This window comes from Pyxicephalus adspersus, chromosome 12 (assembly GCF_032062135.1).
Source record: "Pyxicephalus adspersus chromosome 12, UCB_Pads_2.0, whole genome shotgun sequence".
Lineage (NCBI taxonomy): Eukaryota > Metazoa > Chordata > Amphibia > Anura > Pyxicephalidae > Pyxicephalus > Pyxicephalus adspersus.
The window spans coordinates 6,824,781-6,852,727 of NC_092869.1; the positions used below are offsets into that span (position 1 = coordinate 6,824,781).

General features: G+C 39.7%; 1 protein-coding gene across 1 annotated transcript in view; it reads right to left on the reverse strand.

Moving 5' to 3' along the window:
• Positions 1-27,947, reverse strand: part of SV2A (synaptic vesicle glycoprotein 2A) — a 66,540-nt gene that overhangs the window by 28,598 nt on the left and 9,995 nt on the right. The window contains exon 2 of the mRNA XM_072427685.1: positions 7,958-8,836. Within this exon, the coding sequence (XP_072283786.1) occupies positions 7,958-8,540 (583 nt within the window). The 5' untranslated portion in view covers positions 8,541-8,836. The remainder of the gene's footprint in view (positions 1-7,957; positions 8,837-27,947) is intronic.

The window sequence follows — 27,947 nt, forward strand, 5'->3', positions numbered from 1 at the left end:
GTATGAGTTGTTGAAGACTGCTATGGGAGTTTATTGGAGTCAGAGGCCAAGGAATGCAATTGTGTGCTTGCTACTGCCCCTTAAAAATGTCACGGGCCACCATCAATATTTCCCAGCAAGAACTATTATATTAAGATCTATATACTTCATAATATCTATCTATCTATCTATCTATCTATCTATCTATCTATCTATCTATCTATCTATCTATCTATCTATCATCATAGAAAGGGTAAACAGCTAAGCTCGGAAAGTTAAGAACTCCGACTGTTGAGATTGCCCCAGCCTTGTTACTTCTAATAGCTGGTATGTTTTATTCAAGTACATATTCCCGAAAATAAAATCTTTCGTAAATAAACTGCGTAAATATTAGTTAACATCAAATATTGACTTCCAGACCTACCAGCCACTGGAGAATATTTACATTAATATGCATTCAGATTGTGGAATTAGGAGAGGAGATACACAGTAGATCTCTGCAGGCAATTTGCATGGATAAATATATGGTAGAAGCAGCAATGCGGATTAACTCTTTGCCTTCCAGCAGGGCGGGCCTGATGATTAGGCAGATGAGACATCTGCCTTGGGCAAATTAGATGGAGAGAGAGGATGGGTGCAAACAGAACTATTTTTATCTCCAGACCAGTAGCGTGCATGAACTTCTCCACTCCTATGCCCTATGTTGTATCACTGTTGCATTGAACTTAGAACAGTAATATAATTTTTATTATTGCATATTTCTGATATATTTATATGATTTATATCATACATTTGTAGAACACAGCATCCATGTACACAGGGAACATGAAAATGTATATCTGTTAATAGGTATTCTTTAACACTAATGTTATTGATATGGTATTTAGGTACTTCTATGACCTTCACAACAATCCCTGCATCAGATAGTAGTCCCTGGATTCCAGGAACACCATCCATGGGCCTCACCACTTAGCACAAAGCCCTCCCACTATGAGCACTAAGCCTGGTCCCTTACCATTTAACACTCCAATGCAAGAGTCTCATTAGCAGTATTATTAGCTTTAGCAATATATTTGCTGATCATGGCCACCACAGTATTCATAGGGATGACTTAGAATGCCGATTGGTAGCCGGGTCTTCTCATCCAACTTCAGTACCTGACTTTGCCATTGTTCTTGTTCCTGAATGGACATAAATTGCCACAGATACACCCTAAAAACTCTCATAAGAATGGAAGCTGTTAACCTCTATGTTATTGGTCTTTTTTTTTGTTCAAAGGTATCTCCAACTCATAGAGGTTTGATGATCAGGTGTCTACACATTTTTAGATATAAGTATATGGGATCATGTAGTGATGACTTTGAATGCTGATTGGTAGCCAGGTCTTCTCTGACATGACTTTTTAGGGTGTCTTTGTGGGAATATGTGTTCATTCAACCCAAAGGAACACGGGTTAGGTCTGGCCCTGAAGATCTGGCTATCAATCAGCATTCCAAGTTATCCCAAAGGTGTTCAGTAGGGTTTTTGTCAGGGCTTTGTGTAGGACAATCAAGGTCATTCACACCAAACTGGTCAAACCAAATGCATTGACATTGGCACTAAACTACATGACCCTATATATTATATGGCTAAAAATGTGTGGACACCTGACCATCAAACCTCTATGAGCTTGTTGGAGATGCCTTTTAGGAAAACCAAGACCAACATTATGGAGGTTAACAGCCTCCATTCTTTTGGGTGTATCTGTCGCAATTTGTGTCTATTCAGCCACGTGAACATTGGTAAAGTCAGGTACTGAAGTTGGATGAGAAGACCTGGCTACCAATTGGCATTCCAAGTCATCCCCATAATAAATAATACTGTGATGACTACTGTGATGGCCAATAATCTGCAGTTATCCTGCAGATTATTGGCCATGGATTATAAAATGGGATCTTTAACTAGGCCGTAGAGGTTTGATGGTCAGGTGTCCACACATGCTCGCCCATATAGTGTATTGGAGCTTTAGGCCATTGTGAATATATTTGGAATATAACGTAACGGCTAGCCCCTACTATTCCTTCTTTGTACAGATGGATCCTCAAAAAGTGGATTGACCTTTAAATAATGCAAATGCACTGTATATAAGAATATCCCCTCAGTGTTTTGGCAAAATCACCATCAGTGAATGGGTTAACTGTGCCTCTGCTGTGCCAGAGGTACCCGGGCGCTCTGAGTCAGCAACAGCGACATGCAGAGCGTACAATTTATTCCGAAGGCTGCGGGCGGTGTGAACTCTCAGCCGTGCCGCATTTTTGAGCTGTGACAATGACAAGCCACTGCATAGAGGAGGGAGGGAAGTAAGGTAGGACATTTTTAGTAGGACATATGAGAGGGAGCAATAATTAAGGCTGATTTAAGGAGTGTGTAAAATGCAGTAACCAGTAGCAACCAATCAGAATTACCCTCTCACTTAACTAACCAGTTTGCCAGGGGAGGGTCACTGCACTTCGCATGCCCTTTTAGCACAGCTTCACTAATAAAGTAGTGTGATTTTCTAGGTCAATGTGGTCTTTTTTTTTAAAGACAAGGAAAGCTTTTGCAATTATGTAAATGTCGGGCGTCAGTTGACCTTGAAATGTCTTATTAGAATAGAACTATGGCCTCCTATTAAAAAAACAGATATTCTGCAGCACTTAGGTGACCACATAACACGACAGATAAGCTCCCGATCAATGGGCACATGCGGGTTACTGTGAGGGCTCTTACCTTGATATGTCATATACAGGGAGGGAATTATATTTATAAGTCAATCTATATCATGAAATATATGCAGCAATATCTATACACTGTGGAACAATATACAGGCTGCAGTAATATTGTTGTATTATTTATTGCACAACTGGGTTCATTTTTATGAGTGTCCTATTCAGTCTAATTCTGAAATATGTTGCTGAGGACTCATCCCAAGCTGAAAATTATAGGCAGGCTGTAATAGATAATAGGGGGATGGATGGATGGATGGATGGATGGATGGATATTAATGATGGATCAATGAAAAACTTTTATAGACATCAATGATAGATGAATCACTGATGATAAATAAATCAATACATAGATAGCATTGATGTACCTAAAGTGTTTTATAGAATAAGAAAATAGAGTGTTCCTTTAGATCCAGCTGTGGTGACAGTAATCAGACCTTGTTTTACACGCCGGATGTAGCTGACACATAAAACCAGTCATCACATCAAGAGAAACTGATTTAGAAACAGGCTTTAGAGACGGCATTAGCAGTTTAATTACAGGGAGCAATAATAGGCATTCAGGTACCCAGCATCATGATGGTTTACTATTTGCAGGCTGTATATACTTTTGTAGGATGCAGTGCTATGTGTCTTGTATCCAGGCCATGGCTGACACTGGTAATATGTATTTAATTCTACTATATGGCTTGTGTTGTGAGAAAAGGCTCCTGGTTTTCTAATAAGAGGTTGAGGACTTGTTTTAGGAAAGCAAGGTGGCCTTCATCTCTCCATTTATTCTTATAGAGGAACCTGAAGGGGGTGTCTGACCACGCTGCTAACCCTAAGACTGAACTGAAAAGGTGTGTTGGAGGGAGGAGCTAAGATCCTGTAACAGGTAGGGTGGCATGGACATGTCATCATTCCTTTGAAGGGCAGCTATCATTATCTAGAATAAATTTTATGTTTTTAGAAATGGTATTACTTATATATTAGCGTACTGCAAAGCCATGCTTAGTACTGAATAGGGAAAAGCACCATAAGTCAATGTGGTATTGCATTGCTCAGTGCCATCAACAAATATGCTTTACTTATTCTTGAACTAATGAGCAGGAGGAGGCGTGTCCTTGACCAAGCTGTACCTCTTAACTGTAGCGGAGGTCAGGGGCCTGGCTATGTGTGTTACCATACTTTCTTAACATGGTCACATATTATCAAGTTATTAATCAACTTTAGAAAGAATTAATTAAGTCCTGTATTTAAATGTGTATGGTTGGCATTAAAGTTAAGAAATCTAGGAGGAAATACCACTTTATCATGTCAGCAGCAACTGACTTGATGGGGGATGCGCTATTGAATGGACGGCCTAGTGCTGAAGCATCCTATAGAGAATGACCTAGTTTTATGGCAGCGGTCATTTAAATCAGCACGCTTGCCCTGCTGCACGTCGAAACGATTTGCAATGGCTCCTCTCAGTCGTTAGTCACTTTGATTTATGCGTGGGCGTGTGGACGGATTGCTTCTTGCCTGCAGCCTGCAGAATCATTCCAAGCTGTTGGAAGTACTCCGAGCTAAAATACCCCTTTTTTTTCCCCCCGTTGACGGCTGGGAAGAGGCTCCAGATTGAACTGATTGCGCCAGGAGAAAAGGCCCATTCTAGTTTTAGTCTATTAATAAAAGCTCATTTATGATTTATAAGAACAAATATAGCTGGATGAAGAGCAATCTCTGTTCTCACGGCCACCAGACGATTGTGGATTATATCGGTAGTGGAAAACTTATCCTGTAGATTTCTCAAGGGGGGAACTTTACTTTTTCACCCGTGAAAACATAAAATTAGAGGCTTATACATTTCATTTAAATAGAAACCTGATTATATAATTACCCAAAGCTTTATTATTTTTTTCCCTGCCAACATTCTGGATCTTTAATGGTTATACGGTATGTGATGGTGTGTAGTCAGGGCTTTAGGTGGCTGAAAGGGGACATATCACCAAAACAAGTTTTCTCTACTTCCCTACTTACCAAATTTCCCTAAAGTTTATAACAGGAAGCAGGGGACCTAAAAGACTTACCTTGGCTGGAATAAAACAGTCAGTGTAACTACTTATTATTTTTTAGATGATGTCATGAAAGGTAGGGGCATTATTTAATGTGAACACCTAGAAAACTGCCTGTGCAAAAGGGGTGTACTGAAATAGAACCTATTTTGTAATATATAGATTAGTATATATTTATATAAAATATTTGTTTTATACATAAACATTTAATGCATGATGATAGATTCCCAAAGCACTATGGGTTAGCCGAAGGGGCAGTACAGCAAACAAGCTTACTGTGCAGCTCCCTTTATCTGATTAAACCATCAGACCCAGCTGTGTAACAAGGGGCCACTTCAAGTCCAGCAGAGAATGCTTCACCCCCCCTCCCCGATCTAGATAGATAACTACTCAATATCAAATAGTGCATATTTATAGTTTAGAAAACTGCAGTATTTATTTAAAGCCGTGCTCTAGTCTAGTAAAAATACCATTAGTAGCTTTAGCAATTGTTACAAAATTATGAAATGCGCTCGTTAAGTATCTGAATTCTGTGCTTTATGGTAGAACAGTGCTTGGGCTATAAAAAAGGGGGGAGGACTGAACCAATCAGAATTCTAGTGCAATCAGTAAATGTGCTGACAGCAGGGGGGAAGCCCAGGGGTGACTCAACATCCCCTTTTATAATCCAATCAGACTCAGGATCACGGACTGGAGGCGGGTCCTTGACCTAGTTGTACTGCTTGTCTGCAGCGGTAGTCAGAAAAAAAGAACCTTTTGGTTCATGCATGACAAAGGTTTATTTTTTGTACTTGCTGGGAGTTCAAATTTTACTACAGCATGAGATTTGCTCTAAGTGGTGGGTGGGGAAGAGAGGTTACAAAAGCCAAGGATCAAAGTTTTTGCTTCATTGAAAGAAATCTGGATTTCCCAGCTGGATTTAAAAGCAGAAGAATCGATGAAAGTAGATGTCTGTTACAGAGATTTCTGACTTGCCGGCCTAATCAATGTTTTTTTTTTCTCCTCGCAGTGGAGGGTTTGCAGATTCGAGAAGGATAGGAAGGTCATTTGAAAGAGACTGAAAGAAGTGACCCTTTGGGATTTCAGCCTCGTTATAGGAAATGAGGATATATGTTGTGGCTCTGAGTCCTAGCCTGACTCATTACAGTGTTATTTAACTGTATGGATTTTAACTCCCTTTAGCAGAGGAAAGCATATATCTTGCTTTGGTATCCTAGAAGAGTGTACGGGAAAACCTCCTATCATCAGATAACCCTCCCAAGTGTTCATAGTGTCCAAACTGGTCACAACTCAGCAATATTGCACAGTTGTTCTTATCTATTATTAGCAAAGAAAAATTGGGAGCTTTGTTTTCCCAAAACTTTAGTAACAATTGGGAGATATTGGTCCATTAAATGAGGACCTAAACTCAAAACTCCCCCAAAACAAAAAAATACACTTAGCTTCAGGGCAGTCGATTGGTCCGGAGGTCTCTTCCATCGGGGCCCGCGTCATCCCGGCATCCGTCTTCGGGTAGGCGCTCTGGGGACCGCCATCTTCTCTTCTTCTTCCGGTAGAGATCCTACGTAATCCAACCCAGGCGTGAGATCAGGTGATGTAGATGGGAAAAAAACTTGCCGATCCAATTGTTTTTCCCTTTTGACGAAAGGGTCCCTTCTTCGCACGCCTGAGATGCTGGATCCAGCATCTCAGGCATGCGCAGAAGAAGCACCCAAGAGCCTCCCGGGATACCTGTGTCACGCATCCCAGGAGGCTCTTGGTTGCTCCTTTTGCGCATGCTTGAGCATCTTTGCCCTCTCATTTATTCTTGATCGCCTAGGCAATCGAGAATTAGAGGGCAGTGCTGCACCTTTTTTTTTTTTTTTTTTTTTTAAAAAAAGGTGTTGCACTTAAAAAAATCAAACAAACATAATTTTTACTTAACATAAAAGGGTTGTCCACCCTTACTTAGCAGTCCAAAAAGAGGAAATAAGTGAGTCTTTTAGGGTTTACATACACTTTGTGTTGGTGTGTTCCCTTAGTATATAATTTGGTCCCTTAAAATGGAACTAAACTCTGTGACACTCACCTGTCCCCATTCCTTTGCAGGGTGCTTCCATCTTGTTCTCTATTCTCTCCCTGTTGACGATCATTATCCATTTTGTATAATCCCAGGCTGATACTTGGAGCAATAAGGCAAGTAAAAGGGAATATTGCAGGGACATTGCTTGTCTTCTTCTGCAATAATAACCTGCCTGATCATGGGTTCTTAAAAGTGGAAGTTAGGTTCTGCTTTAAAGATTACTGCTACATATGAATATGTTATTACTGTTTTAGAGCCATACAGAGCATGCTGTAGCTTTCAGCCCCTCCATCCTTAGCCTCCAGTGCCCTATTTGGCTACCCATTCAAGTGGGGTAAAAGTCGAGTTCATCTATATCATTCATCTAACATTATTGTTTTTGTTTGATTACCATATTTTCCTGTAGACTTTTTAATGCCAAATTTTTAAAAAATGAGTAATTATTATCTATTATCTAGCCATCTTAAATTCCCTACTTACCTCCCTACTGTGACTTTATTTGGGGAATACTTTATTTGTATGTCATACTGTAAGACTTTGCACACCTTTTGTTTTAACATACCTGGAATGTATTTAGTTGATTTCAACTGAAAGTTAACTTAGGACTGAACTCTTCAGGAACAATGGAAAACTGAAAGTATATGTGCTGCATTTAAGTAAATAGGGCTGTTCAGTTAGCAAAATGAATTATCTCCTTGCAAGGGATATTCACTTAGTGTAATAAATTATATGAAACTCTTTAGCTTCAAAAATCCAATCATTTGCAAAAAAAAAAAACATTTTTTTTCTAGTACATGATCAGGTGATGATTGCAACATCAAATTGATCAAAACATTTACTAAGTGAATTATCCTGGGCAGGGTATGTGCACATCCTAAATTATTTTAGTAAATCAACACAATTTTCCCATACTTCCTGTTCTAAAGACAACGTTTTACCAAACAGAAAGTTAGAATAGCTTTGTAATAGAAACATAGACAGAAAAATTCTCTTTAGTTGAGTAGGGGAAGGTTAACAAGTTTACGGCTGGGTCAGCCATTTAAATTTACAATCCTTTTCTAGTTTTAGCAATAGAACAATGTTAACATTGCAGCTCAGTAAACAAGTTGAAGTAAGATAGAGGATAGACTTACCTAGCATTCCTTTATTGGAGTCAGACAAGCACATGTCCTTCTCTGCACTGGGCAACACAAATCCAACTACAAAAATTTCTACCCCATCAGCCATGAGGGCAAGTCCTAGCACAAAATAAAGAGTCCACTGAAATCTTCCATGTCCACATTCTTGAAGAATCACTTCATACTGCTGAGCCAGCTCTTCCTTGTCCTTCCTCCTTTGCCCTTCCAGATCATTAAAGTCTTTGAACTCTGTAACAAGTTGTTGATTATTGCTAAGTTGATCCCCTTTCATGGAATCAGCCCTAGGAATTCCTTGGTATTCTCCCTCATAGATTTCATCATCCTCATCATGGCCTTCGGTGGCATCACTAGAACCTCCCTCATCATCATTAAGAGGATCTCCTCTGTAGTATCCATCCTGTGGCTGGTAGTCATCATCATCATCTTCTTCAAATCGAGTGTAGGAACGTTTAGTGTACTCATCTTGCATCTTATCGACGCCTTTCCCAACTTTCTTGGCCGCATGCTTCTTAACCTCCTTGGCTATGTCTTTTGCTCCTCTTATAAAAGCAGTCCGATCTCTGAATGTGTCATCCATGGTGACCAGTAAAAGATGTGTTTGCTAATATCTGGTGGGCTGTAATCGTAGGGACCGAGCTGGTGTTTTTCTAGCTTTCACTATCCCTACAGAACTAATATTTCAGGACTACGATGACTGGACAGCTACCTATAATAGTCTAGATGATGCTAAGGGCATCCCACAATACTGGAAAGCTGGAACACCCGCAAGAAACAAGGAGATACTTTTGGAAATGCTAGGAATTTTGCTGATACATGCTTTTCAGGAATGTAATTTTTCATGTGATGTTCAAACCTTGACAGATCCTTCAGGTCCTAGAAGAAAACCACATGCAGAATTAAAATGGATATTTAATGGATGCCAGGATTTGTTAATTTCCAATAATAATTACAAGAAGTAGAAAATTCATTTAAAACCACATTTCTGTAGCCCATTATGCTATTGCAATAAATGTTTGTGTTCATCTTATATAATACATTGATTGAAGAGTTTTAAAAGCATAATATATTTCATACTGAAAGAGTTTAAAAATACAGTTAGTATTATAAAATGCGTTCATTTAAAATGAATCTGCTGTGAAAAAAGTTATAAGGTGAGACATACATTTCTGTCATCATATGTCAAGAGAAAGCCAGTGCCATTTATTGTGTTATCCAGAAAATTGGAATAGAGGGACACTTGATTGTTAAGTAATATGACCTGTACAAAACACAAGCTTGCATAGAGACAGCTGTTCTGTGGTTTGCAATACTCCCACCTGACCTGTACTGGTTATAAACTCAGAGTCACCCGATGAGTAGAGATTAGAAAGTATGATGTGGAAAAGAACAAGGCCTGTAGAGATTAGAAGCTTGAGGACTCCTGACCTGTAGAGGTCAGATGCCAAGATAAATAGAGACAACTGTCCTATAACTTGTGAAATGATTGTTAACACCTATATTACCTTAGAGGAAAGAAGCTGAGATACAGCCAGCCAACCTATAGAGAGCAGAAACCCTGAGTTACCTGATCTGAGGACAGCAGAAGCTTAGACAGAGGCACCTGAACTGTATAGAAGAAAAGCTAGGACAAAGTTACTTTACCTGTAGAGATGAAAAGTTCAGGCAGAAGCATCTGAACTGTAGAAAGTACCTGACCTGTACAGTGTAGAATCACACCTGATTGGTAGATAATGGAAGCTCAGATAAAGTCACCTAGATAGAGCTACATGACCTGTAAAAAGTTCAAGCGGAAGCATCTGACCTGTAGAGAGTAGAAGCCCTCAGAGAGGCACCTGGAATGTAGAGAGTAGAAGACAAACGCACCCAAACTTTAGTAGAAGCTGAGATCTTACCGTTAGAAAACAGAGGGTTAGATAGAGATAAATGACCTCTAGAGAGTGAAAGTTCAAATAGAAGAACCTTAAAAAGACACATAAAAAGTAGAAACTCAGATAGAGACACCTGACGTGTAGAGAGTAGATGCTCAGACAAAGATACCTTACCTGCAGAAAGCAATGCTCTGAAGCTGTCTCTGGAGCAGCTCTGCAGATACCTGACTTGTAGAGAGAAGAAGCTTAGATATAGATATCTTACTATTAGAGTACAGAAGGTTAAATGGAGGTATATGACATGTATAGAGAGAAGTTCATAGAGAATAACCTGACGTGTAAACAGTAGAAATTCAGATGGACACCTGACCTCTAAGGAGTAGGAACTAAGACGAAGCTACCTGACCTCCAGTAAGAACTAGGACAAAATATCTGACCTGTAGAGAGCAGGAACTCAGACATGACCTGTAGAATGTAGGAATTCTACACATGTAAAAAGTGGGAACTAAGACAAATATACCTAATCTGTAAACAGTAGAAACTCAGATGGAAACCTGACCTGTAGAGAATAGAAACTAGGGCAAAGGTACCTGACCTGAAGAGAGTAGGAAGTAGGAACTCAGACAAAGATACCTGACCTGTAGAAAGTAGGAACTCAGACAAAGATACCTGACCTGTAGGGAGTAGGAATACCTAACTTGTAGAGAGTTGAGTTTCAACCAGAGTTTTGTGGAACCCAAGAGTTCCTCCAAAGGTTGCTAGGGGTTCCTTGAGACATGAGCAGTTTGTGACTCTCAGATCAGTTATGACTGACGCCAGCAGTCTTTTTGGCCACCTGTAATGATGACAGCTTTCCCACTGGCCAGTGAATAGGAGGCATTGTTACCAATGACCACTAAGCCAATGTACTGTAAGCTGTGGAGTTTTAGTAGGGGTTCCCTGAAAACCTGTAAGTTATATCAAGGGGTTCCCCGTGTTAAAATCGAGAAACACATCATTAGATTGGATTCAACTCTAGAAACCTGCATAATTTAGATACAAGCACCCAATCAAAAGATACTTTTGTGCAAAGTGTTGCAACCCATAATTATCAATTAGACTTCAGTTTTCTATGGTCAGATCAATGAAAAATAAATTCTAAATTGTTGTATTTGGTGGTAACAAGTAATCAGACAGTTTCCACATTTTTCAAACTTCTTACAAAAAGCATTGCCCACAGCAAATCTTAAGATTCACCATTTGACTTTACCATACAGCCTGAAATGAAATGTCATTGATTGCTAGGGGCAACATGAAATGCCAGACACTTTGGTAAATAGTACCAACGATGCTCCTAACCGTCTGTATTGATTTTACAGGTCACAGAATGATCTATTAGTTTTGTATTTTTCATGGCGGTCTGAATGATAAAGAGAAGCACAAATATTTGTGGGTAACCAAAATGCTTTAACCTCCAAATTCTCTGAACTAAAAACAAACCTAAAATTAATATCCAGCGAGAGAGCTGAGTAGTTATTCTAAGCATGTCTGCAGGAATGCCAGAGGCCAAATCATGTAATCGCTCAGTACGAGCTGAGAGGAATTCATTTCGACAAGAAAAATTCATTATAAGAAGATGGTGAAAAAGTCTGTTGCTGGTCAATGCGGAATACCGTGGCTGTGTCCTCTAAAATGCAGGAAAAGCTGGGATACGGAATGTAAATTTTTATATTATGGTATGTGGTCCACATACTAGGCCAAAGTGTCCATGGCAACCAATTTGATTATTTAATCAAAACCCATTTATCATGCTTTTAGAATGAAAGGATTCATTTGTAACTAAACACAGACTCTCCTCCATATACATAGATAACTTCCAACTATACATAAAAACATTTCTTTTTCAAAACTTATCGATGAAAGGTATTTTATGTTAAGATGATCAAATGACACATAAATCTCAAAAATACAAGCAGGAAGCAAAGCCTGCCTATGTAATAACTAAACATGGCTGCCCCGATGTACATACATATCTGCTAACCAGGCGCCTTTTTTTTAAAAAAATATATCATTGATTGCAAACAGCTAATGATTTAAGATTATTATTATTGTTTTTATTGAACAGTATTTATATAGCGCCAACATATTATGCAGTGCTGTACATTAAATTGGGGTTGCAAATAACAGAAAGATACAGACAGTGACACAGGAGGAGGAGAGGATCCTGCCCCGAAGAGCTTACAATCTAAGAGGTGGGGAAGCAGCATACAATAGGAGGGGGATATGGAATGGTGGGCGAGTAGTAGTAGTAGGGTTTTAAGAGACGGAAGAAGATGGGTAGGTAGGTTTAAAAAGATGGGTTTTACGGGCTCATCACATTCACATATATTTATGTAAAAATGGTGGATTCACTTTAGGTCTTCTCTTTTTCTGCACTATGCATGTTAAAAAGGTTGTGCATGGAAAATCCTGATGTAGTATGAATTGTACAGGGGAGGAGGAGAGAAAGGAGATGGAGGGGGTTGCAGCCTGCAGCTCTCAGCACTGTTCTGTCTCCTTCAATCTTATCTTCCTTTTCCAGCCTGGCTCCCTGCACAGCCTTTGTGTTCTCTGAGCTGCTGACATGACGCACAGCCTTCTCCATACACACAGCACCATGTACATTCAGCATACACACTGCTAGAAATCCATGCCCCAAACCTTTTACATGCAGTTTTACACCAAAAAAGGCATTGCAGCTATAAAGATCCTGAAAGGGAGATTCCGTCTGTTCCTTCTACTAAAAGGGAATGATGGTCTTTTCTACTTCTCACTGATTCTGGCAGGATCAACAGGTATTTTTTTGCACTTGTTAAACAGATGTAATAAAGCACTTTGAATGGTATACTCAACAAACCCAAGGGGAGCAAAGCAGAAAAGATCCTTACAAATACTATAGACCCCCTTTCCTATAGGAGCGGCTCGCACTTTGGTATATAAAACCCTGTCAGCAATATATAAGGGTGTTTCTATATTATACCCACGCAACCCTTTAATGACAAATGTGATTTTTTGTTCCTTGGAACATCCGCCTGATTATGCATACAATCTTCAGGGATATTTATAGCACACCAGACTATTGCTGCGTATACATTTCCTGAGCATCAGCTGAGGTCAAGTTGAAAATGGAGTGGCAGATCCCTAGAGCTGTAATCAGAAGTCTGTAAATGGGTGTATGAAGAAGGAGGAGGACAGAGGGCCTTGGTTGTGTTTATCAGAAGAGCACTCCTGGGCCACTGCCTAAGGAAGCAGAGATAGAGGAGGCATCAACAAATCTCAGAATATACAAAATATGATGACTTATTACTCTTTTTGTTTTCTTCTTGCTACCCTGTGGCAATTTGTCGCTAAATTTAACAAGGTAGGAAGGGTTCAAAATTAGAGTTAAGAAAGCATTTTAGCAAAAGTTCACTATTATTATATGTGTGTTAGACCATGGCAGTCTTTAGGCCACCAACTAATCAATCTTATCCTAGGCTCATATCTCGCCATATAAAATTATATATCTGTTGCTATTAATAGGTTCCCAGGCAGTTAGGCAACCTTGTAGGTGCCCATTGAGGACTTGAATGGGTGTAATCATTGATCAGGGATTCATGACCCAATCACATATTCGGCTCTACCTTGAGCTTGCACAGTACATGAACTCCTTCACTGACCACATCCACTACTCTATATCACCTAATCTACCACTCCTGTGACCACTGACTGTAAGTTTGAAGCCTGGCTACTTTATTTGTTACTCTCCAAAGTGCCATCTGAGCAACTGGAAAACCCAAACTAGGATGGGGTATGTTGAGATTAAACAGCTCCCACCTCCCTCATTACACCAAGCAACCTATCACCAATTACCATTGAGTTCCCTTTATGGCACCTAATAAATAATTCTATGGCTCCTGATAGTCCCATTTATGGCACCTTCTTTAGCTTGGATTGTTCCATCCACCATTGTTAAAACAATGGAAGACTTGTCTCACAGTCAGTGCTCCAATACATGTTCGGTAGGGTTGAGCCATTGAGTTGGCTTTATGCAGAACTGCACAGTTATGCTAGAACAGAGGGAAAACATCTCCATAATAGTTGTGAAAAAGGTTGAAAGAACACATTTGTCTATTCTATTTGTATGATGTAGCATGAATAGCAGAGGTCCATGGAAACACCTTTAGGACCCAGTGCATGTTCTGGACCTAGACCTCCTTCTTCCTTGGCAACTGCTCTGGCCTCCTAACTGCATATGTATGGGCTCCAGTATGGATTTTTGGCAAGTATCTATCATCTTCTGCTCATGTCTTCCTTGCCTGGCTCTGACAGATGGCATTACCTAAACCAAAGCCAGGAAGAAGAGGCCAATGATAAAAGATATCCTCTTCTGGCTCTGGTAGCTAAACAGTGATCATAAGGATGGTCCCTGCAGGACCTCTGGAGTATGGGACCTGACCTCAATTGAGACCTCTTCAGCCTCTGCTTTTATGTCATTTATACTAGTAGCCATCACTGGAAACACAACTCAATCATTTATAGGAAAAGGAGGGCTCTTAGCCTGTGAGAGGGGAGCTAGGCGAAGGTCAACATGACTCTGGGGGGAAGGCCAAGAGGCCAGGAGATGTGTGAAGGGATGGTTAATTAATAAAAGTTGTAGGATTGGTCATTTTGTTATAACAATGGGAGGGGTAACAAAGGGCAAAAAAGGCTATGGGGGGAACAAGGGGCAGTTCAGTTTTACAGAAATTTGAGCGAGATTCCCGCCCACCTTGTAATTGGTGTTAGAATGAGATGTGTCGTTGGCGGTGAGAGGTCCTCAGGAGAAGTGTGTTGGTCAGAAGTTTGGTACATTGTGATGGGGTATGGTGGGCCATCTGTGGTATGGGGTCTCCAAGTTGGTGTAATTATGTGGTAAAAGGTCAGTTGCAGGAGGTGTGCATGACTGATATAATGCCCGAGGCAGTGGAGTTGTGCCTGGGAGCAGTTGGTGATTATCAATTAACGCAGATCCCTGGTTGATGGTTAAAATTGGGTAAATATGGTGAGGACCTGCCACCTGACGACTAGGGTTTTGTCTTAGGTTGTTATGATTATTGTTGCTATGTTATGATTGTTATTGATGGTTATTTAGGATATGTAAATTATGGGAAATTATGTTGCAAAGTCAATAAACAGCCGGAAGGCCATTTCACAATAGCTGCCTATTGGTTTTATTTATAAGAAAAGGGTGGTTGGGATGGTGTGGAAGTAAATGGTTTATTTGAAAAAGGGCTCTTGCATGCTACAGTCATGTCTACTCACCCATGACCATGTACTGGGTGTGAGTTTCAGGTGTGTACTACCTTTGGGCTATATAAGGTAATAACTCTGAACTGTAAAACATCTAATCTGCACACTCATGTATGTAGGTGAGGTTTTAGTAGTTCTGGAAGTGCTGGCACCAGGGAACCCAGAGGCTGCATTTTCATAAGCTCTTATTTTGAGCCGATCAGATGAGGAGGATACCAACAACCAGGGGGATTTAGCTAGCAAGGAAAGGGCATGGTACAGTCGCCCACTGTACTGAAATGCTATGCTGTAATTATGGCTAATAATAGATGTGCTGAAGAAAGCCAACCTCATTCTGCCTTCATCTTCCTCCAGCAGGCAGATGAACCCTCATCTGTGTGCTCTACACATAAAAGATAAAATGAATATTAACTCAAAGGGGTACAGGGTACCGCAGCAGGTGACCATAGCTATGGATTAATGTGCAAAAAAAAGCCATCCACCAACAGGACCCAATGGGTGATTCAGCCAGCCTCGGACAATAAACTGAAATATCAGCTGGCAATGCATAGAAGCTCAAAAACAAAATGTGTTTTTGTTGAAAGCCATTTTATATGTATCCCGAGACATGACCTCTGAACTTGCGAAGCATCATAAACACTGGCAAACATTCTCTTTGTGTGCTAATGAAGAGCGGATTAGCCTCTTTGTTAATTAAGTTCGGAAAAAAAGATGCTTCGCATTGTCTCTTGTGAAATATCACAAATCCGCTGGGCCAAATATAGCTTCTCTAAATTGTCAGGGATTAGGCAGAATGTGGAAGCGATTGCTATCACAGATTTATGTAGTAAATGGTTTATTCGGTATAGATGGGATAGGGTCCTTATTAAAGCAGACCTCCAGGAGATGATTTCAAGGCAACATATTAATTTAAACAAAAGCTATTTTATTAAAGTCTAATATAAATGATTAGTTCTTAATATTAGAAAGACAGGGTGGATAGAATATGTCATCAACCTGCTGTTGCTTCTTCATTGTAAGTTCACAGGCTGAGAAAGAGGAAATTACTAAATTGTAAGGCTTAACTGCAGGAAAAGTCAGGTCATGCTTAGAAGGCACCATCTTGCATTATACCATAGGTTTACACTGGCTACTGGTTTCTCTGAAGTGCAATCTGTGCAACTGCAAAGCCTAAAATTTTAAATAATTACCCCCATTCTCTGTTTGGTACTAAGCAACCAATCACTAATTACCATAGGGTTACCTTTATGGCACTTAATAGTTCCAATTTTGGACCCTAATTGTTCCATCCACCTTTTAGAGTAAATACGTAAGATATGGCTCACAATTGGCACTCTGATTTATGTTCAGTAGGGTTGAGGTCAGGGATCTGGCAATGCCATCCAAGTTCCCACTTGGCAAACTCATCAAAGTATGTTTTCATGGAGATGGAGAGGCAGAGTCATGCTGGAGCATCCATAATACCAAAAAAATGCCAAAGATTGTTAGGACACTATTGTCTATTCTAGGTATATACTGATAGTCCTATTGCCATCCTTATAGTTACCAATGTAGCACCTGATTCTTCCATCGATTCTGATAACATGGAACTTGATAGTTCCTTCTCTGGCATCTGAAAATTTATTCTGTGGTATTTGATGATACATTTATGGCACCTCATAGTTTGTAAGTTGGAATTCATAGTTCTATCTAAGGCGCCTGATGGTTCCATTCATGGCTAATGATGGGTCCAAACATGGCACCTGATGGTTTGGTCAATGATGCCGGAATAATTCTTTCCAAGGCACCAGATATTTCCTGCAAATGTTTCTTTTTTTCACACAACCATCTTTACCTTTTATTTTTTGCACAGGCAAAGGAACCAATCAACCAGTTGAGCTGTGAAGATGGTGCATGACCTCTGTTTGAGAAAGGGACAGTAAAAACCCCGTCATATCCATGTATAATAGGCTGGATCACTTCTACAACATAGGACTGCTTTCCTCCAAAGTCATCTTCCCTTGCAAGCCCAACGCCAGACATTACTGCATTCCTTGCAGACAGAGAGGGTCACGAAGGAGACAGGTCACCTAGTGCAAAACTACCAGTCATCTAGATGTTGTGTTCTCTTCAGCCCAGCAAGAACACTGACTGGTTCTCTTAAAGAAAAAATGAAAACCCCACAGCAGGGAGGGGTATGGGTAAAGTCATCAGTTTGTTAGCAGTAATACCGCTTCACGAGCCAGTTGCCATGCCAACAGTAGTGAGTGATAATAACTGGTAACGACAAGCGTTTCATCAAGCCCTTTAGCCAGTCTTTTCAAACCTTCATCCAACAATAACTGGCATTATCACTGCAAGGATTAGCTTACATTTGGCTTTTTCATTTTTTTAAAGCTAATAACATATTTTTGTCTATGCTGGATGGAAAAATATGCAAATACAGTAACCCAGCTGGGGTAATAACACGTCATCCACCGTACACCATGGAAAATGAAAATTTGTTTTGTGTTTTTCCTAAAGTAAAATGAATTAGATAATATTCAACAACTGAACAAATAATTTTTAAAACCATAGTTTGCATAAAAGTCCATCATCTTTCACAATGTGAACTTTGCATTATGGCTTGAAGGCCAATTGAAATATTGTGCTGATAAAATGGGAAGGAATCACCGAGCAGGTTCATATCTGAGCATATTCCTTGTAAGCAGGAGTCATGCAGGGAGGGGGGGCGATTGATTAATTAGGCAACATATAGAATTCAGGCAGCATTAGGTTAGATAGGCAGGCAGGTTGGGACATAAAATAATTGCATTCCTAGGCAGGTAAATATTTTACACCAACAATGGGCCTGGTCCTGGATTAAATGAATTTGGTCTAGGATGGAAAAAATTTGCCAACTAATAGCAAAAGGTTTTTTAGGAAACCATATCCAGGATTGCTGAATCTCCCTGGTTCCCCCATAAGAGTGTCCAGTCTTGGAGAGCTTTAATAAATCAGGCCCAATGCTTGCAGTTTCAGTGGACCCATATTTCTTGATATCTGACTGGAAAATAGGTGTTCTGAATGAAAGCACACATATCATAATTGAGACTCTCCGGTGTCCTGAATTCAGCATTACTATTATCATCATTACTACTTCATCATGTAAAAGATGTTAGCACTCTTACCTTGCAAAGGTTAGCCACTCGGGTTACATTGTAAACAAGATATGACCTCTCCTCAGCATTCAACTTGCAAAAGAAACCTTATTATCTGTCTGCATATTATCATTAACATGGAGGTCTCCATTTGCATAGGAAAGCCACACATCATCTTCAGTGCACTTCTACACAGAGCAGTCACCTTTCCAATCTAAAGTAACACCATTTCCCATATGTAGATAAAGAGATTATATGACCAAATATTTTTGGGCACCTGACCATTTCACTTATATGAGCGCGGACATCCTATTCCACAACCGTGGGAATTAATATAGAGTTGCCCACCTCTTTGAGTCTATAACATCCTCCACTCTTCTAGGAAGGCTTTCCATAAGATTTTGGAGAATGGCTGTAGGGAATATGCACCTTATTCAGTAAAAAGGATACTTGTAAGGGCAGGTGCTGATGTGTACACACCTGATCATCAATCAATCAATCAATCAATCAATCCAATTAATAACCAAGATCATTAATATGGAGAATAACATCTTCCACTCTTTTGAGATGGCTTTCCAAGAGTTTGTAGAGTGTGTTTTGTTGGAATTTGTGTGAGTAGACCACTTGAGTTCCTCAACACCAAACTCATTAAACCTTGCCTTTACATGAATGATGTTTTGTTAAGAGGAACTGTCATTCTCTTTCTTAAGCCTAGAGGCAATGGGCTATTCGCTGGATCAATCTTTAGAGTCCCTATATACCTATGGTAGAGACCCTATTCTGTGAGTTTATCTGAGGGACATTTGGTGACTTGACAATGGACTTGCACTACAGAATATGTCAGTAATATATAAATATGCCTCAAAGGACCTTTATTCATATAAGTATCCATTTGCATAGCACTGAACTCTTTCACGTCCATACAAGCAAATGTAAATTAGAATACCATTACTCCCACAACACAGAACATCTAATGTATAAGGATAGTCAGCCAACAAACTATGGGGGACATTTACCTCTTCTGATGAAAATCTATCGTCTGTACAAGACTTTACTAATGCTCTGCTTAATGTCTGCATATGGCGTTTGCATTAACTTATTTAGATTTACCAACATTTTGTAAAGCATCTAAGGACTGGTAAAGCTGCAATATATTACAATTTTTGCTCTTGGGTTAACAGACATGAGCCAATGAACTGCTTAGAACTTAGAACTAGGGCTGCTTCCATCAAAGACTAATTGCACAGGTGTTTTGCTTGGTGATACAGTTCTTTTTATCTCACCCCTGCAGCTGCTCCAGTCTTTGTCACAACAGACGACCCACAATGCTTTGTGCTCTGACAGCCAAAGGGTCAATAAGACCATTTGCCAAGAGACTGGGGATCCTTATGAGTCACTGTGAAGCATTTAGTGTGAAGAGCAGGCTGGGTTATCTGCTTGATTTGTGTGCAGCTTCCTTCTGTGTCCTTCTATAAAGGCAGACTTAATACTTATTTAATCTGGTGATCTTAATGATAAACAGCAACCAAAATTGGTGCCATGCAAATAATTACAGGTTTCATGCCTACAAGCTCCCTTGTTCATCATATCGATGTAGCCGGTGTAAGCAGGTCACCAGAAACCATGTGCTTTGGGAACACCTTATCACAAAGCGGCCCATATACAGCTTCAAAGCTTGCCATCTGGCTCCCAATTTTAAAGACTAACAATGGGCTTTTTGTGTTTTCAAAGCTAACACAGAGTTATACCCTGACAGAGCCACAATCTGTAACTTTAATACAAACCCTCTATGTAACCCCAACACTAACCCCTTTTGTAACCCTGATACTAACCCCAACACAATCCGGAAGGGTACACCAAACACTAATTCCCCGTAACTCTAATATGAACCCTCCCTGAAACCCTAACACAAACCCAAAGTGTAACCCACACAATAACCCTCCCTTTAACACCTACTTTTCCATTAAACCTTACAAAATGTGGCACTGTGTCAACAAATCTATGTGACATGTGGGTGCTAGGTCTCTTAATACAGACCTTCTCTGTAATCCTAACACTAACCCTCCCCTAACTCTCATGCTAACCCCTCCTGTAACCCTAACACAAACCCTTTAACTTTAATGCAAAACAAAATTATAACACAAACCTTAAGTGTAACATAAACCCACACAATAACTCCCTGTAACACTAACTTTCCAAGTAACCCTAACACTAACCCTCCCTGTAACATCAACGCTACCTATAACCCTAACACCAACCTTTCCTGTAACGCAACACCCTTATAACGTTAACACTAAACTTTCCCATAAAATTTACCTTCCTGCAACCTTAGCACAAATTCTCTTTGTAACACTAACACAGACCCACCCTGTAAGCCTAACACAACCCTAATTCTAACAATCCTTGCAACACAACACTAACCTTCTGTTACCCCAACACCCCTTGTAGTCATCGTAATTACCTTCCTTGTCACACTAACCCTCCCTGTAACCCCACCACTATCCTTCCCTATTTCCCAAACTCTAACTCTCCTATAACACTAGGGATGAACCATTCACGATGATAGCATGAAAGCCAGAATCCTACAGAGCGTAGCATTTTTATCTTTTAGTCATCAAAAGGCAAAAAAAGTGAGGAGACAAATACAAAAACCATTTATAATTATTAAGTCAAGTGCACACCCCCTAAGACACTTGTAAGTCGATTCTGTAGATTACATCCCAGATATCCAGGCATCAGAATTACTATCCACAGAGCCGCTTTCCTACTGCGAGTCCTATTGCAGCACTAATAACTTAAATTGAGCGTTCACATTGAAGGTCTATTTGACCCAGGTCAAATTACTTTGAATTAATTCTCTTCCAAGGACCAATATATGTACTAAGTGACTGTGACTATTACAGCCTCAAAAGGTGACAACCATAGGGAGACACATTTACTAAGAAAGTGTAGATGATAGATTAGGCTTCTGAGATTTATTCAACGCTAGATATTTAGTGTCTTCGAAACACTGAATGTGATTTACTATTGACCAAAAAGGCTAGAGAGATCAAAACTTTGCAACTATACCATCAACTTATCGCTTTATGATTGTTTTACTATTTTTTTATTATGTGTGTTTTTTGGATAGTATAGGGCAGAGTTAGAACTCTTAGAATTTAACTGCCCAAGTGCTGAAAAGTTAGTTAGTAGGATTCATACACGATTGGACTTGTTCTCCCGAAGACAAATGCCTTTGAAATGATTTTTTTTGCCATATCACAGATCACAGGACACCCACCTCTAGTGCCCCCCCCCCCCCCCCAGGCTCCTATAAAAAACGGGTCACTGAGCCCGCAAAGCTGATTGTTTTAGTGGGTCCTCCTTCTCACTTGACCCCAGGTTTCCAGTCTGACCATAAGGAAGCCAATGGCTAGAATAGGCTTCAGCTGAACATCTCCTAAAGGTCAAGGCCTTCACCCAGTCCACCATTTCTGAGCCCTGATAAAGGGAGCCTTGTAGAACATCAGAAACATGCTGTCTACCTTATGGATACTAATTTAAGTAGTAGTTGCATCTCTGGGACATATTTCCGTGAGTCCATGTTTCATGTGTTTAACTTACACTCTGAACAGGAACTGATGAAGGGCACAATGAATTTTCTTACATACCAGTTCTCCAACTAAAAACTAGCTTTTGGTGGTACCACTTTATTCTCCATTCTTTTACAGACACTGTACAAAATAAGATTTTGGAACCTTTTCGACAATCTACATGGTATATTCTAAATAAATCTTTATGCTAGGAATAATGGAAGACTTCCAAAAAGACTAAGTGGACACTGCTTAACGCGTACCTAAAAAGGCAACCCTTTTATGTAAAGTAAAAATTCTGTTGTTTTATTTTTTTTTAAATGCAAAACCCAAAAAAAAAAAAAAGGTGCAGCCCTGCCCCCTAATTCTCGATCGCCTAGAGCAGTGGTGTCAAACTCCGGCCCGCGGGCCAAATATGGCCCGGCACGTCCTTTTTTTGGCCCCCAAAATAATTCCTAATATGAATTGCAGCTGGCCACCACTATTGCGATCTGTAGTAACGACGAGCCAGCTGCAAATCATTTTAGGCTGCTGTTCTATAGACGTGAGTACAATGCCGCTACTACAATTCCCGGCATCACTCACGTCTCTAGACCAGCGGCCTGTCTGCCTATGCGTGGCCCCGCATTTTATAAGTGATGACGGGAATAGTAGTAGCGGCATCACTCATGTCTATTGAACAGCAGCCTATGCGTGGACCCCTCAGAGTTTATACTGACAAGTAAGCTCAATAATCAAGATCTATTAGGATTATTATTATCAGGAATTATCATAGAACTATTGCTATATTATTTTGTTTTACTAGGCCAGAGAATGCAATGTGAAACCAAATGAATGCAGCAATTCATTTGTTTTCACATTGCTTTCCCTGGCAAAGTAAAACAATTAATTCATCTCAATAAGAAGAAACAAGAACACATGAGAAGAGCATGCAGTAATATGCAGTGGATTGATCTAAATAATTTAAATCAATCCACTGCATATTACTGCATGCTCTTCTCATGTGTTCTTGTTTCTTCTTATTGAGAAGTTTGGCCTGCGACTTGGTCTAAGTTTTTAATTTCGGCCCTCTGTGTATTTGAGTTTGACACTTCTGGCCTAGGGGATTGAGAATGAATGGGAGTGCAAAGCCTCCCAGGATACCTACGTCAGGCATCCTGGGAGGTTCTTGGGTGCTCCTTCAGCACATGTCCGAGCATCTTGGGCATGCGCAAAAAGATTCTTTTCACGCAAATAAAAAAAAAAATTGCCGATCTCGTGCATGCGCAGTGAGATCAGCAGATGCCGGGACGACGCAGGACCTGATGCAGGACACCCCCGGATTGATCGAACTGCCCTGCGGGATTGAAGATAAGTGTATTATTATTTTTACAGTTTTCAGTTTAGTTTCTCTTTAATAATGTTTTATCGTATCAATCTGCTCTCCCTCCCCCCATCCCTATACGTATCCCTTTTCTCTTTTTTATGTTTTTAGTATCTTAAAAACTTTTCAAGGTACCTTTTACCATGTTGTTATATTTTCTCACTTATGTCTCGTTTTTTCCATGTTGAATCTGGTATTTGCAATAATAATAATAAAAAAAAAACAAAACAACTAGCTTTTGTAATCAAGCAAAGGTGTTTGAACCTGCATAGTAATATTACATTCATGAGAATGCCTCTTACTTAATCCATAAGGAGGGCCATTTGCTCCCGATCACAATAAAACAATCCAAGGTCAAAAGATATGGGCACTCATCCAAAATATTGAGATAATGGGCCTGATTTATGAAAACTCTCTAAAGCTGGTGAGAATACACTTTCATCAGTGAAGCTGAGTGATCTATCAAACCTGGAATGGATCTGGTCCAGGACTGAAAAAATAACAAATGACTTTTAGGAAATCCATTCCAGATTTGATGGATCACCCAGCTTCACTGATGAAAGTGTATTCTCCCCAGCCTTGGAGAGCTTTCATAAATCAGGCCTAATGTATGGAAAGTTAGGTTTTTAAAGACTTAGTTTAGTTTAAGTTTGGAGGAAGCATTCAACTTCCTCAGTGGAGAGAAATCAACATCAATACCTGGCTGAATGGACACAAATTTCCACCAACACTGATCACCAAAATTTTGTGGAAAGCTTTCTAGAAGATTTTTTATTAGTATTGTCACAACTTCATATTTAACACCATGCTTTTGTCAGGCATCCACAAACTTTTGTCCATATTTTGTGCTCTGTAATGTCAGGATAATAATGATGAAGCCTCCTCATCATTGGTAGGACTGAGAGATGAAGTAGCCATTAATAGTCGTGAGAATGGTGTGTGGCCTTGTCAACCACTTAGATATGTATATCACAATGACTACTCTTTGAAGTCCTTGGTTTCTGGAGAAGTTAGAAGCCTTTTTAAGAAAACAGTGTAAATCACAAAATGGCCGCCACATCTGTAGCTAGGCAACAGGAAGTTTTTTTTTTTTTTCCAGACTGTTCATGTCAATGCAAATTAAAATAGTATTCTCCTAACACGTTCATGTGTGTAATTACCGCTACATACATTATTTTCCTATCCCTCACGTAGGCAGATGTTGTAAGTGCAATAAAATACTCAGAAAGGTTTCAGAGCACAATACCATTCACAAAGAAATAAAACGAAGCAGCAAATGTGGAATCTCATTCATCACCCTGAATGATGTGATCAGATGTTACGCGGTGTCATATTGTTGAATGAGAGAATTATAGAACATTTCCGCATTGTCAGGGATCATTGACAACAAATATGGGGGTTTATCATTTTCTGTTGCCATGGAATCCCTGTTCCTAAGGCCTAGAATAAGGAATTACCAGAGTCATTTGGTGATTTTGATTCCACAGCAAAATTTTGCTGATGTTGTAACCCTTAGAGTTTATTCTTGTAATATTTTCCACTTTCTCATCATGCCAGAAAAATAAAATGCTTCTGTTATTATTACATACCCTACTATAAACCCAATGGCATCATCGTTAGATTTCTGTTCTTCTCTATGCCTCACAGATATAGGGTCTGTACACAGCTTCCTGATAATAGAAAGCTCTGGTCAGGTGCGCATGAACCGCTGAGCCTCCATGATTAAAAAACTGAAATCCAATAAAAGAAAAGGGGCAGTCTAGGGATAGTCATGGTGGGTGATGCAGCACATCCTCCAGTCTTAGATGTTGGATAATTTTGCATTAGGCGGACATAAGGTTACCACCCGGCTGATATTTTACTAGCCTGGCTGATAAAAATTAGGCATTGTTGCCTCCATAGGAAAAGCCTATATGATCCATATATTTTGCCAGAAAGGGTAGCAACCCTATATGAGACTGGTAGAGCTGAGAGGTACCCACAACAGAACACAAAAATGATGACTCCAGGCTTCCACCAAAAAAATGCCTTGTGCAGCAATTCACCCCTCTTGGCTCAGGGCACAATACCATTCAGCAAATCATTAAACTGACATAGGGGGCTTTATAATGATGTGCCTGAGAAAGGGTCAGTTAAGACCTGAAACGTGTGACTGCTAGGGAGTGATACCGCTCTCACCCTACTGCTGATTGACAATTAATTATTATTTTTTTACATTTTATACAAGTCCTTTGTATATCCCTTATAGTATTAATCACTATCGTACAACATTACAAAGCAGTAAACAGAGCTACCCATGTAATGAGCAAATATGGAGCCCCCATTAACATATATCATTACAAATAAGTCTCATATAAGAAATCTGTAAAACATTAACATGCACAGTAAGATCATTTTTATTCGGCTCATCATGTTTACACCTATCCAGGATTACTAAAAGGAATGCAGTTTCCCTTTAAATCCTTTATAGGTCTGAAAATAAAAAATAAAATAATAATTTGATGGAAGATTAGGGACCCTTTAGGTGAGGACCCATAGAACGGTTTGTCATAGGTTGTGCAGATCCCAGGTGTCAGGGAAGGGAGGGCAACATCTTCCCTTGCCTTGCTTAAAACTGCTCCTTTTCCAGGTGGTGCCATTCAATAAAAATCAATCAGTATTCAACTAAGTACACAAGCAACACCGACATACGCACAGTCCGTGCATTATACACACACCCACGCCTCAGCCTCCCCCTTCTCTGTCTACACATGTGCGTAAAATGTGTATGTCATGATCAGCGTTAAAGAAGACATCACTGGATGATCCTAGCAGCTCACCACTAAAGTGGACCTGTCATGTTAGCTGCCAACTGTCCTGTAGAGGTTTAATATATACTCAAAGATAATTTTATCCCTGCAAATATTTAGGGCTCCCAACCTTCTGAGATAAGTAAAAAGAACACCTGATGGCCAAGTGCTTTTACTTTTTATTGGCCTTTTATTTTAGAGATTAGATGAAAGGTTTAGAATAGTATTTTTGGAGGTAAATAATACATTTTTATTTGAAGTCTATACATGAACCCAAAAATAGCGTCAATTGGGGAGGAAAGAGGAACCAAACAAGGGTCAGTCCCTTGAATGAAGAACAGTTGAGAGCTATCCAATATGGAAGAGCCTATTGGCACAATTTCAGATCCCACAACAGTGACAGATCAGGATATTGGAGGTTCAATTCCACTACTGGTGAAGCTCAAGTGATTTTCTGCTGCAAATGTGGCACCGTGTCAGTAGTATCACCCCAGCTGTGTGAACAGGGAGGGGACAACACCAAGGACTTGGTGTGAACTGGAATAGATGGAAAATTAAAGCTGAATCCCCACTAACCAGTTATATTCACATTTATTTATTATTTATTCAGATCATGGTATAGAACAAAGGGTGTCCTGGGGGTCAGGATCTGCCCACATTTTAGTGAAATCCTTTCTATAGCATAGCAATACTTTACTTGGTATAGTACTGGATCCCATTTAACCTGGACTGTAATGGTGGACATTGAAAACACAAGTCCGCCAACTACAAATAGAAGGTGTTTTACCTGCAAAAGATGTTACAAAAGATATACACAACCCACCCAGACCACAGAGACCTGACTTTTTTCTGCTGCAGTGAAGTGATACAGCGTAGTCACCTTCCAGCCGCCAGCATATGACTGGACAGTGAAGGAGCAGCAGTATCACAGCAAGGATTAATCCCTCTACTGAAACACTCAGCTCTCTTTTCCTAGTAAAATGTAAGCTGATTGTTGTGATTGCTCTCCCATACGAAATCAAAAGTGTGTACCCACACATGCTGCATTAAAAAAAAACATACATAATATATATTTTATGAACTGGCATTTTTTTTTTTTTAACAATTGCTTGAGTTCAGCCTAAAGTTAAACCAAGAAGCAGTTTGGAGAGAACCAGTCATGCAAAAAATAATAATTACCTTTAAATAGCTGAGCAATTACTATCTGCCTTCTAAAGTGGGGCTTGTAAATTGTCACAAGGTTCTGTATTTCTAGTAATATCTCTTTTTTCTTCCACGGTCCTTTTTTTTAAAATAAACTTGGTGGGTGAAGTGGGCCAAAGTGGGCCAAAGAAAGGTCAGTGATTTATCTATACCTATGGTGAAATTACCTCTAAATATGTTGGAGCTCTATATATGAAGGCAATTAATTACATTCAAATCCTTTTATTCATTACACAATATTTGTACCAAAAAATTGCAAAAAAATATAAAAATCGATTTTGCCAAGCCATAGGATAAAACAAAAGCACAACCTCCGGAGCCATGAATGAAATGAGTCGGGAGCTGAGCGCCATCATAAAACCTCAGTACAAGCAATGCTAATGACATTTTAAGCTTATTTTATAGAAGTCAGGGATTTGAGCAGATTTAAATACCATTGTAGGAAAGCTTTTTTTTCTCCAGTTTGCTCTGCGGGTTGTTGAGAAAAAAAAAAGAAGAGATTTTTAAAAATGATCTATAAATTGAAGTGATGGAGTGAGTACACTGCTATTCGAGGATCCTCATTAAAGCCTTATTTAAAACGACGCATCATTTTCAGACAGTGTTAAGTAGTATATTGTACTGCATTATTCTGCCCATCAAGATGTATTAACAAGATGGAGATGATTGTCAGGAGTCGCCAGTAATGGAGAAAGAAAAATAGGGGGAGAGAAGAAAAGGAAGAAAGATTGTAAGGGAGAAGGAGGTGGGGGAAGACAAAAAAAGAGGAAAAAATGAAGTA